The sequence below is a fragment of the Eptesicus fuscus genome, chromosome 13 (assembly GCF_027574615.1).
Source record: "Eptesicus fuscus isolate TK198812 chromosome 13, DD_ASM_mEF_20220401, whole genome shotgun sequence".
Lineage (NCBI taxonomy): Eukaryota > Metazoa > Chordata > Mammalia > Chiroptera > Vespertilionidae > Eptesicus > Eptesicus fuscus.
In genome coordinates this window covers 43,167,128-43,180,400 of record NC_072485.1, presented here as the reverse complement: position 1 = coordinate 43,180,400, position 13,273 = coordinate 43,167,128, and the positions used below count along the sequence as shown (strand labels likewise).

Here is a 13,273-nt window from a genome sequence, read left to right as displayed (position 1 = left end):
AGTCCACAGACCAACACTCTATCCACTGAGCCAAACTGGCTAGGGCATGACAAGAACTTCTTAGCCCTTGAGTTCTCCTGCAAGTGAAAAGAAGATCAGGTGATGAGTGCTACGCTTTCACAGCTGTGCAGGATGCTGCCAAAGAGACTTATTTCTCTTATAGCATCCAGAATACTGAATCAGAATCTCCATGACTGGAGAGAGGGAAGGGATCAGTAGAGGGGAAGATTAAATTCTCAGAGAGCATTAAGGGACATTGTGGACTGTGTTGTGAATTTCATCAGGAAGTCCTCCCATGAGCCAATAGAAAAGCATCACTTGCAGAACCAATGATAACAAAAGCAAAAATTAAGAAGTAAGACTACATCAAGCCAAAAAGCTTCTGCTCAACAAAAGAAATAAGTAGCATAATGAAAAGGCAGGCTACCTAATGGGAGAAAATATTTGCAAACTATATATCTGATAAAATGTTAATACCTAAAATACATACTGAAGCATACATCTTATATAAAAACTGCTGTTTGAAATTTTAACCCTGCTATTTTGGCTTCTGTAAATGCTTGCTTGCTTAAATAATAAAGAAAACAACACTACTCCCATTCCAGAGAGGCCATAAACTATGTCCCAGACAGAGTTGTCAGTGCTGGCACCAGGCTAGGCCTTGAGATATGATCTCATGGCCCCTTCTCAGCACACAGGCCTTCTTTCTCAGAAGGCCCGGAAGTCTCATTCCAAATTTGGGAGACAAAGAGCTAGAAAAAGTATAACTAGAAAAAGTTTCCTCCATGTTGGGGGGCTCAGAATTTGAAAGACACATTTTTCTCTGGCCCTGTGCAGAATCCTATCTAATAAAAAGGTAATATGAAAATTGACCATCACTCCAACACACAAGATGGCCACTCCCATGTGGTCAAAGATGGTCGCCACAAGATGGCCAGCAGGGGAGGGAAGTTGTGGGCAATCAGACAAGCAGGGGAGGGCAGTTGGGAGGGACCCAGGCCTGCAGGGGAAGGCAGTTTGGGGGGACCAGGCCTGCAGGGGAGGGCAGTTGGGAGGGACCAGGCCTGAAGGGGAGGGCAGTTGGGAGGGACCAGGCCTACAGGGGAGGGCAGTTGGGGATGCCTGGGCCCGCAGGGAAGGGCAGTTAGGGGTGACCAGGCCTGCAGGGGAGGGCAATTAAAGGCAATCAGGCTGGCAAGGGAGGGCAGTTAGGGGTGACCAGGCTGGCAGGGGAGGGCAGTTAGGTGTGACCAGGCCAGCAGGGGAGGGCAATTAGGGACAATTGGGCCAGCAGGGGAGCAGTTAGGCGTTGATCAGTCTGGCAGGGAAGTGGTTAGGGGGTGATCAGGCTGTCAGGCAGAAGTAGTTAGGGGCAATCAGGCAGGGAGGCAGGCAGGCAAGCGGTTGGGAGCCAGCAGTCCTGGATTGTGAGAGGGATGTCCATCTGCCTGGTGGGATCAGGCCTAAATGGGCAGTCGGACATCCCTTGAGGGGTCCCAGATTGGAGAGAGTGCTGGTTTGGCTGAGGGACACATACCCCACACACACACACGAATTTCATGCACCGGGCCTCTAGTTTAATAATAAAATGTAACTCCCTTTCTCTAAGCATTGCTTGGTTTTTCTCCAGTCTTCTGTAACAATACAACTCTATAACAAAAACCAAGTGACCTGCTTTTAAAAATGGGCAGAGGAGCTAAATAATAGTTTTCCAAGAAGATATGCAAAATCTCAGAGGGAAGGCAGGGGTGGGTGAGTGGGTGGGTGAGAAGAGATCAACGAAATAACTTGTCTGCATATATATATAACCCGTGGACACAGACAATAGAGTGGTAAAGGCCTGGGGAAGGGGCCAGGGTGAGCTAGAAGGAGTCAATGTGGGGGGGAAAAGGGAGCCATATGCAATACTTTCAACAATATTTTAAAAATATAATACAAAACAAAAAACAAATGGCCAATAGGTCATGAAAAGATGTTCAACATCACCAATCATTTGGGAAATACAAATAAAAACAATGAGATATCATCTTATACCTGTTAGAATGACTGTCATAAAAAGTTAAGAGAGAGCAGGTGCTGGCAAAAATGTGGAAAAAGGGGAATCCTTGTGCACTGTCGGTGGGACTATACTAGTAAATTGATGAAGCCACTATGGAAAACAGTATGGAAGTTCTTCAAAAAATTAGAAATAGAACTATAATATAACCCAGTGACTTCATTTCTGGGTATATATCTAAAAGAGATATATAAAAGGATATCCAAGACACATCTATACTACAGTATTCATTCCAGCATTAATCACAATAGCCAAGATAAGGAAAAAAGCTATCTATCAATAGATAAATGAATAAGGAATGTGGTATATCCATATATGATAGAATATTACTCAGCCACGAAAATGAAAGAAATACTGCCACTTGTGACAACTTGGATGGACATTGAGGGTATTCTGTTAGTGAAATAAGTTAGACCCAGAAAGACATAACTTCTATGTGGAATCTAAATAGAAATTAAAAAAGCCTGAACTTTTAGAAACAAAGAGTAGAATGTTGGGTGGTTAACCACAGGGAAATGAGAAGATGTTGGTCAAACGTACAAACTTGTTAGAAGAGGAATCATTTCTGGAGATCTAATACACAGTGTTGTGATTATAGTTAACAGTAACGTATCACAGACTTGAATGTTGAGTAGATCTTAAACGTCCTCACTACCTAAAAGTAATGTTAATTAAGTGACAATGGAGGTAGTAGCTAACTCTATGGTGGTAATCATTTTGCAATATATAAGTGTATTGAACCAACACACTGTATACCTTAAACTCACACAATTTTATGTCTCAATAAAATCTCAATAAAGCTGAAAAAATTAATAAAATAATAAAGTTGAAAAAACTGATTTTCTTTCTGAAGCATCTGAGCAGTGGCTTAAAATGAACATAATTTATCTTCTGCTAATGGAGCCAACACCTTAACAATTATCCCTTCCCTTTTCACAATGACTGGGAAAATTGCAATAAAAGGAAAACACAATTCATTTAAATGAAGTTATTTAATCTACATGAAAAATTGTGAATATCCTACCTAATAATAGACAAATATGCAAATATGCAAATAGGAATCTTCGCTATGCCCACGATTGGCCAGGAGGCGCGGGGGGGCGGGACTTGGTGTGGCCAGGGTGGCCGATTGGGCCAGTGGAACGTTGAGCTTGTGTCGCCAGCAGCGGCACGAGCTCAGCGTCTGTGCCATGGCTGTGCTGCGGCACAGAAGGGGCCTCTGGAGCAGCAAGCTCACATCCCGCCATGGACCATCAAAAGTGGGGGAGCTGGGTGCCTGTCCACTCCGGCACCAGGCCTTTCAGAAGCCCCTGCCGCACCGGAGGCTTCTGAAAGGCCTGGTGCACCAGCAGACAGGCACCCAGCTCCCCCGCGATCGAAAGCAAAAGTGTGTAGGGGACCCTACACGTGCATGAGTGAATCATGCACTGGGCCTCTAATATAACATAAAATCTATCTTCAGTAACTATGTATGCTAAATTACTACCTCCAGATACCATATTCTTACGAGAATTCAGACATTTTTTAAGTGGATGCTGATTTTTTTTCTTCTGGTCATCATGTGATCAATTTTATCAATTTAGCCACCATAGCAGTGGCACATATTGACAAAAATTTTGCTTACATTATAAGTTCATCATCAAATTTCCTGAGAAACAGAATAAAGAATTTAACTTCAAAGTATGAGCTTTCATTTTTTATCAATGGACTTATTAAAATATAAGATTACCAAACAATGAAATGAATTATATGTTTATAATAAATGATTAACACTAAACATTCATTAGTCTTTATTCCCCAAGCATTTTGTTGTTGTTGTTGTTCATGTAATTAAGTTATTCCCTATTGATCCCAGGCTACTGGCAGCCCAGTGGTTTCATTCATTTCACAGTCTTTGGCAAGATAAGCATCACAAGTGGTTGATTTAAAAAAAATAAAATGAGTACCTGTAAGGGTAGCATTGCCAAATATGTCTACCACCACCAGTTGAACCTGGGAACAGTTAACTTTATCTACCTGCTTGTATACCAGTGAATTTTATTTTATCACCTGCTGTCTTTGCAGCTTTACTGATATTGCATTGGATATGGTCAAGGAGAGAGATGAGACAATACTGATCATCTATCAGATTTAGATATGTGTTAAAGTAGGAACTGTGTTCACTGTACACATATCTCATAGGCCATTAGATGAAACTGCAGCAGAAAATTGAAGCACAAAGGAAAGATCTAGCTACCCATCCTGGCTGATTTTAATACAGTTACATATAACACTTGAGGTAAAATGAAAAAGATGGGACAGATTCCAAACTATTTGGGAAACCAACATAGTAAGTATAAATTAGGCTCATTCTTGGCAAACTATAATCATGGTCACACTCCTGATTATTTTTAAATGGTGTTTATTGAAAATCCATTAAGTATCAGTTATTCTGTTCAGATATTTCAAAATTGTTTAAATTGATTCTGGAAGAACTCTCAATATAGATAGTGGTAGTTAAAATGGGTTGACAAACCTTTTGAAGGTCTTAAATTAGCATTTTGGAGTACAGCCTTCTGAATTATGACACAGACCACATGTGTGCTAGGGAGAAAACACAAGAAATGGTCAATAGAAATTAATAAACCTATAGTTAAGACTGAGGGCCATAATTCTCCCTAAATGTAAACCAAATTATACTCTAAACCACATGAAAATGCCTAAAAGTACCAGGAACTGTGTACAAAAGGAAGGGAGATGCTCCCTTTTTAAGATATAGGGAAATTATCTTTCTAAGAGATTAACTAACGTGTCCTAGAGTGTATAGTCACATTGGTAGAAAGTACCAGAGACAAGATTGGAATCAGCTTTATTTTTATCTGAATCTGAATTTAAAAAAAAATACTCTCTCAGAATATTGCTCTCCAGGCCTAGTGAGGTCTTTCTTAACCAGTTTCAGAAATTGAAATCTATAAATACAAACATCCCAACATCTTTATTCCTTCACATACTGGATGGAAATTTCTCAGCCTCCCAGGACTTCTATCCTCAGCTAAGGGTCTTGAGAACGCCTCAGGGGATTCTCAGCCTCCACCAAGGCCTCTGGGGAGAAGCTGCTGGACTCTTCAAAAAGACCCTGTGTTTTAAGCAGGGAATATTGCTGTAGCTGAGTTCCGACTGAGAGGAATATGCACTCCAAGCCCCTCTCTCTGCAGCTGTTAGTGCTCAGGTATGTATTATAAGAATCACAGAGAATAGTCAGAAACAGCGAGATAACTGGGGCACATCTAACCTGGACCGTACACCAAGCTCTCAGTTTTGCTAGTTGCTAGTAAATCCCCCACAGCAAATTAGTCAAGAGAGTTTTGAGTGGCAGATGAACTGAGGATAGGAGACCTGTGGGTCAAGTCCTATTTTGTCCCTGTGTGTGATTTTGTAAGGAGACTTGACCTGAAGTGGTGGACACACAATACAGTATACAGATGATGTATTATAGAATTGTACACCTGAAACCTATATAATTTTATTAACCATTGCCACTCCAATAAACTGAGGTGTGTTATTTGTTTTTTAAGTCATCTTAATCATTCGGTTTAATCCTTGCTGCTTCTCATCTCTTTTTTCGTCATTTGGGGCATTAGTTCCTTTATCTTTAAAATTGAAATTGCAATCTCTACCTTCCTTGCCTTAAATGTATTAAGATAATTAAATATTACAATGAATTTGGCAGTGTTTTTAACAATCAAGTGTTTTATTCCTATAAGGTCATGCTTGTCCTTGGAAGTAATTTTGCAGAGCGTCATCAACACAGATGCTGATCATCTTAATTAGCTCTGTTTGCAATTATATGATGAATAAGTGTCAGAGAGAGTAGAGTGTTATCAAAGTCTCTGCTCAGCCTGTCTCTCCTCTGTTTCCACCATAGACCCTAGGGTGACATCCCTTTACCTCAAGAAATTGGAGCTGAAGGGAAGATCAAGAAAATATGATATCTTCTAGTGGAGAAATCATCTGACACTTTCTCTGATTCATTAGTCTGGAGGTGAGTGCCTTTGAGAAGAAACTGGAGAGTCACTGCACTAAAAATTATTCTATTTAATCCTTACTGCATTTTATCTCATTCATCCATTCATGCATTTATTCAGCATACTGTATTAGGTTCCAAACCTGTGCAAGGATTGCAGGACTCTAGTAATACAGAAATTCCATCTCTTCAGTGCAGCTCGACTTCCTTCGATGTTTTTCTGCATCCCCCTACCTGGCACACTAGCCTCTTACTCATACCCAAAATATAATATGCAGGTAATGTATTTGGAAGAAGGATAATAACTGGAATGGGATACTATGGCTATAGCTCCTCACTAAGCAAGCACAATGATTCTTTCTGTCTGGAGATGTAAGAGTGAAATAAATGACCACTACATGTTTCTTCTATTTCACAAACTTCCTGAAATGACTCAGTGTGAGATACATAGAAACCAGCTTTACTTAAGTCTGATGGCAGAAAAGCCACCCATCTCCCCCTAATTGATAGAAAATTTTGCATCTCCCTTTAATTGATGGAAAATTTTGCCTTCTTTATTTTTTTACAAGTTTCCTTTCAGTATTAGAGTGAGATTGCATTGTTGCCTCTGCCACCCAGAGCATGCTCTCCAAATCCTAAAATATTCTTTTTCCTTCACAGACCTACTTCTTTCCAAGTCTCCACTTGTCTCCTTCATTTCTCCACTTTCCTATATGTGCCTCTTTATATCCATTTCCCATTTCTCCTTTGGAATCATAAAACCAGAGGGGCTTTATTCTTATTCTTTGTCGTATTAGTATTATTACTTGTTTTGATTTGAAGTATGAATGGCAAAAGGTGGGTATGGATTTTTCTTCTTTTTTTATCCTTAGCCCTTCAATGTCCCTCTATTTTAATAAGAGAGAAAAAGAGAAGCCTTTTTAATATATACTGTATATATATATATATATATATATATATATATATATATATGCATATATATACATATACATATACAGTATATATTAAAAAGGCTTCTCTTCCTCTCTCTCTCTCTCTCTCTCTCTCTCTCTCTCTCTCTCTCGCTGAAGGGAGGATCAAGAAAATATGAGAGAGAGAGAGAGAGAGAGAGAGAGAGAGAGAGATCTTAGAGAGGGAGAGGTAGAGAGATAGAAACATCAATGATGAGAGAGAATCATTGATCGGCTGCTTTCTAACTTTCCCACACTGGGGATCAAGCCCCTACCCCAGACATGTGCCCTAACTGGAAATTGAACCCATGACCTCCTGTTTCATGGGTTGACGTTCAACCACTGAGCTACACTGTCTGGGCTACTGTTACCCATTTTTGTCCATTTAGAGTTATGCATATAATGGAAATGGCTATCCAAAGATGTGCCAAAGTATAAAAATTATAGTTTGGGTTTTTTAAATTATTTTTTAATTGCATGACTTTTGTAAGGAGGAGAAAATATGATGTACGACAATAATACAGACTTGAAGTATACTATCAGGGTTTGAATTCCATCCTCAACACTTACTTTCTTTATAACCATACACAGGTCACTTCACCTCTTTGTGTCACCATTTTCTCACCTGTAATATGCTCCTTAGAATAGAACTTCTCTCATATGAAGGCTATGAGAGTAGAAAGGCATAATGTACATTGGGCACTTAGTAAAGAATCAGAAACACAACAGATTTAATAAGTATTAGCTATTTTAAGCTTTTTATGCATGTGATGAAAATATACTAGTCACACCATATTTGTTTTCATAGACACATTATGGTATGGCTTGCAATAAATGCAGTTGAATAAAAGTTCCAAAGCAGGAGTAAAGGAATGTCCTGGTGAGTAACAAGGACAGATCAATACTTATGTATCATATTGATCCAAGCCCCAAAGGCATAGCTCACTCTGAGACGCTAAAGATTTCATTTCCTCTTTATAAGCTATAGATTAGAGGTTTTTCCTCTGTATTTTAGGTTTCTTTGGGATATTTCTGTTTCAGATCTGGTGCATACCATGCCCATGTCTACATCTAGCCCCAGCTTAACTGTTCTCATGTTAAAGACACATATCTCTGCTGATACCTACCAGAACTAAGCCCCAAAGTACCTTTTTCTAAAATCGTTTTCCAGAAACCCCACTTCTTCCCAGACATTTCTCAGTCCCAGATTTCAGATTTGCTCATCAACACCTCCCTCCTGAGCCACCAGAGGCTTTCATGTGCACTCAGGGAAGGCATCGCTCTGGTCACAAGTTACAAGTTCAGGGAGTTCAGTGCTTCCCTTGCACTCCCTGCAGGCCAGGCATTGTGGAATGAAACACCATCCCCAGCTAAAATATAAATACATCTTAAAGGCACATGCTCTGCACCTGATCAACTATGAAAAACGGTGTGTAGTACCAGTTCCCCATGTATGTGAGACAGATTCTGAATGCTCTACTGATTGAATTGGAGATTCTTTTTTCAGGGAGAAAGACATGAAATAAGTTCCATCTGAGATAACCTCATTGAACCACTAAGAGTCCAACACTGATGAACATACCACCTTAAAGGTAAGCCACGTGGTGCCATGAGCGATAGAAATCTGAATAAAGAGGGACTTTGGTTAATAACAATATCAGTTCAATAATTTTAACAAATATACCATACTAATGTAGATGTAATAATTAAAGAGACAGGGTTCAGGGTATATGGGAACTCACTACTATTTCTCAATTTTTCTGTGAATTGAAAACTGTTCTGAAAGTAAAAGTAAATATATATATTTACTTTTATATAGTAAATAAATACACACACACACACACACACACACACACACACACACACACTAGTGGCCCAGTGCACAAAATTCGTGCACAGGGTGGGGATGTCCCTCAGCCCAGCCTGCACCCTCTCCAATCTGGGACTCCTTGGGGGATGTCTCCTAAATACTCGCCTGCCTGCCTACTTGATCACACCTAACCCCTCTGTCTGTCTGCCTGATTGCCCCTAACCGCCTCTGCCTGCCTGATCACCCCTAACCACTCTGTCTGCTGGCCTGATTGCCCCCAACTGCCACCACTGCCAGCCTGCTCTCCCCCAACTGCCCCTCCTGCCAAACTGGCCACCCCCAATGCCCTCCTCTCCTGGTCTAATCACTCCTAACCACCTCTGCCTCAGCCTTGCCACCATGGCTTTGTCTGGAAGGATGTCCGGAAGGTCTCCCAGAAGGTCTCCTGGTCTAATTAGCATATTACCCTTTTATTAGTATGTATGTGTGTGTGTGGGTATATATATTGATTAAGGTATTACATATGTGTCCTTATTCTTCTATTGCATCCCCCACTTCCCCCCTCTCCCCCGCTCATGCCCTCACTCCCCTGGTGTCTGTGTCCATTGGTTATGCTTATACGCATGCGTACAAGTCCTTTTGTTGATCTCTTCCCCTTACCCCCACCCTCCCCTGCCTTCCCTCTGAGGTTTGACGGTCTGATCAATGCTTCTCTGTCTCTAGATCTGCTTTTGTTCATCAGTTTATGTTGTTCATTATATTCTACTGGAGAGCATTATGCTAAGTAAATATATATTTTAAAAACCCTCCTAAAAGCCCTTCCTGAGCCCCCCAGAAAAGGCTAATAGATCAGGTCCCCCAATTATTTGCAGACCCTGACTCTCTGGGCCCTGTCACTCTCCAGGAATCTCATTTTATATTGCAGATCGATGAATCCAAGATTGCAAAGCCATGACAATCCTTTATAATAGCAGCCTCCAAAAAGCCACTTTCTTCCTGACAGGCTTCCAAGGTCTGGAAGATCTCCATGGCTGGATCTCTATTCCCTTCTGCTTCATCTATTTGACAGTTATTATAGGAAACCTTACCATCCTCCAAGTCATCCGTACTGATGTCACACTTCATGAACCCATGTACTATTTCTTGGCCATGCTGGCTCTCACAGACTTGGGCCTTTGCCTTTCTACACTGCCCACTGTGCTGGGAATCTTCTGGTTTGATGCCAGAGAGATTGGTATTCCTGCCTGCTTCACTCAGTTATTCTTCATCCATACCTTGTCTTTAGTGGAGTCTTCAGTTCTATTGTCCATGTCCATTGACCGCTATGTGGCCATCTGCAACCCCTTGCGTTACTCCACAGTCTTGACACCTGCTCGAATTGTCAAGATGGGGCTGATCTCTGTGCTTAGAAGTGCCTTACTCATCCTCCCCCTGCCATTCCTCCTGAAGCGCTTCCAATACTGCCGCTCCCATGTGCTGGCCCATGCCTATTGTCTGCACCTAGAGATCATGAAACTGGCCTGCTCTAGCATCATTGTTAATCACATCTATGGGCTCTTTGTTGTGGCCTGCACCGTGGGTATAGACTCGCTGCTTATCTTCCTCTCTTATGCCCTTATCCTTCGTACTGTACTAAGCATTGCCTCCCGCCTGGAGCGACTTCGGGCTCTCAACACCTGTGTCTCCCATATGTGTGCAGTGCTACTCTTCTACATCCCCATGATTGGCTTGTCTCTTGTGCACCGCTTTGGTGAACATCTGCCCCACATGGTCCACCTCCTCATGTCTTATGTGTATCTGCTGGTACCACCTCTCATGAACCCCATTGTCTACAGCATCAAGACTAAGCAAATCCGCCAACGCATCACTAAGAAGTTTGCATTCATAAAATCCCTTAGGTGTTTTCAGTAGGGACAAAGTTTGTGGCATATAGCTCATAGGTATTTTTGGTTCTAGCTATGCCGTGGCAAAAGTAACAAACTCCAATTATCAAGAAAAAAGCAAATTAACAATACTACGTAATGTATGTGCAACCTTATAAAAATTACCTACTTCTCTGTTCTTTGGTTCCCTCAAATGCATAATAAGTATGGAAATAGTTGCAATACCTTTCATGTAGTGACATTTTTAAGATTAAGTGAGATAATTCATGCAAATTTCTAAAGGTGCCTACCACATATCAAATCTCAACAAATATTTAGATTTTCTGCTGTTTAGACTTTCCAAATTCTAGTTTTCCCACAGGTACAACTGAGACTTCTTTATTGCAGTAATAGAAATAAAGAGACAAAGAGATGTAAAAAAGCATGGAACATTCGTGAGGACTATATACTGCAGGCACCAAGTAAATGTAGATGGAAACAACTTTACTCACACTACAACTAGGATGTGTTTGTGGGGCGGGGGGAGAAGGAAGAGAAGCAAAGGGGGGTTGTTAACTATTTTTTTTCTAAATTGCCTGTCTTCTTCATAAAATTCTACCAATTAATGGTCATGGAAAAATTGCAATAACAAAAAAAAATGCTGAAATAAAAACACACACACACACACACACTAATTTTAGCTTCAATTCTTTCAGTCTAATCCAATAGTATTTTCATTGGATTGGACTGTGGCTCATTTTCATTCTCTCTTAGTTCTGTCTCCTCTCAAGGAACCACCTTTGTGTATGAGATATTCCCTTACATCTTTTCTATATTTCTTTCTTTTCATAACAACTGAGATTAAAATTTTTTTTCTGCCAAAGCACATCTAGTACTACCTATCTCTTGTCAGTGCTTAGACTCATAAGCTGTAAATACATATTACTTGTGAGTAGGAGGAGTATTATTTATAAAATACTTTCTAAATATATGAAAACTGATAGGATATATACATAGACAGATGTTATGAGCTGAGTTATATCCTTCTACGAAAAAGGGTTGATTTCCAACCCTTAGTACTGCTAAATGTATTTTGAGGTAGGTCTTTAAAAAGGTGATTAAATGAAAATGAGGCCATTAGGGTGGGCCCAAATCTATTATGTCTGGTGTCCTTATTAGAAGAAGAGCCTAACCAGTATTGCTCAGTGGTTGAGCGTTGACCTAAACCAAAGATCACAGTTCGGTTCCCAGTCAGGACACATGGCCGGGTTGTGGGCTCGATCCCCATTGATAGGTGTGCAGGAGGCAGCCAGTCAATGATTCTCTCTAATCACTAATATTTCTATCTCTTTCTTTCCCTCTCCCTCTCTGAAATCAATAAAAATATTAAAAAAAAAAAAGAGAGAGAGAGACACCAATGATACTGATGCATAGAGGAAAGACCAGGTAAGGACATAGTGAGAAGGTGGCCCCTGCAAGCAAAGGAGAAAAGCCTCAGAAGAAACCAAACCTGCCAACATCTTGATCTTGGACTTCCAGCCTACAGAAATTTGAGAAAATAAATTTCTGTTATTAAAGCCACCCATTCTGTGGTATTTTGTAACTGTAGTCCTATAAATCTAATATTTTTTAAAAATCTAATATAAGAGGTAACTGTACTTTGGAATGAATTCCAGGCTAAAACTGAAGATACATTTTTAATTATAGAGGAAATAGAAAATTCTGAAATCAGAGTTGAAAACAAATCATTAATAAAAGGCTATGAGGAAAGGCGGAGGGTGAGGGAGTAAGAGATCAACCAAAGAACTGTATGTATGCATATGAACATAACCAATGGACAAAGACAGTAGTGGGGTGAGGGCTTGTGCAGGAGGGTTGGGGTGGCTGGGGAGAGGCCAATGGGTGAAAAAGGAGACTCATGTAATATTTAAACAATAAAAAATTTAAATTAAAAAATAAATAAATGCACCAAGACTTAAAAATAAATAAATAAATAATAAAAGGATACATGAAATTCCTAAACTTTTGTGGTTGTCACAAATGTCAGTTTCTGATTCTGCAAGGATGAGGCCCAAGAGACCTGTATGCTAACAAGCATCCCAGATGGTTCTGATCCTGCTTATCTGGGTACTATGACTTGAATAATACTATTTCATAACACTCAAATGTATATATATACATGCTCAACCAGAGATTAATGGAATGTGGCCAGAAGAGGATGACCACCCCAGTCCAAAGGATCCAGTTAAACCAATGAATTGGAATAATTTCTTACAGCTGGATTAGGAATTCTAGAGTATCCCTTACTAGTTATACCTTTATAATCCCAAAAGGGATCCAATAAACTGGATACTAATAACCTGGGAAATAAAAACACTGAAATGGCCCTTAAATCCTCAGGCTTCAGAGTCCAAAACTAGGTGATTAACTCTTCATACCTCTGTTTTAACATGTAAAACTCCTTTTTGGATTTAATATCCTTCCCAATGGTTTATGTTGCCCACAAGTTCTGAGAATAGATTAATTTCTCCAATTAGAAACACAGGGTTAAGATTTCCAAGAATTTGGGCTGACTTCTTGCTTTCTCTTTGG

At 40.2% G+C, this 13,273-nt stretch overlaps 1 protein-coding gene across 1 annotated transcript; it reads left to right on the top strand.

Moving 5' to 3' along the window:
* Positions 1 to 9,770: 9,770 nt before the first annotated feature.
* LOC103304148 (olfactory receptor 51G1) lies at positions 9,771 to 10,730 on the top strand. The gene has a single exon (XM_008161082.2). It carries the CDS (start codon positions 9,771 to 9,773, stop codon positions 10,728 to 10,730), a length of 960 nt encoding a protein of 319 aa, XP_008159304.1.
* Positions 10,731 to 13,273: the final 2,543 nt, after the last annotated feature.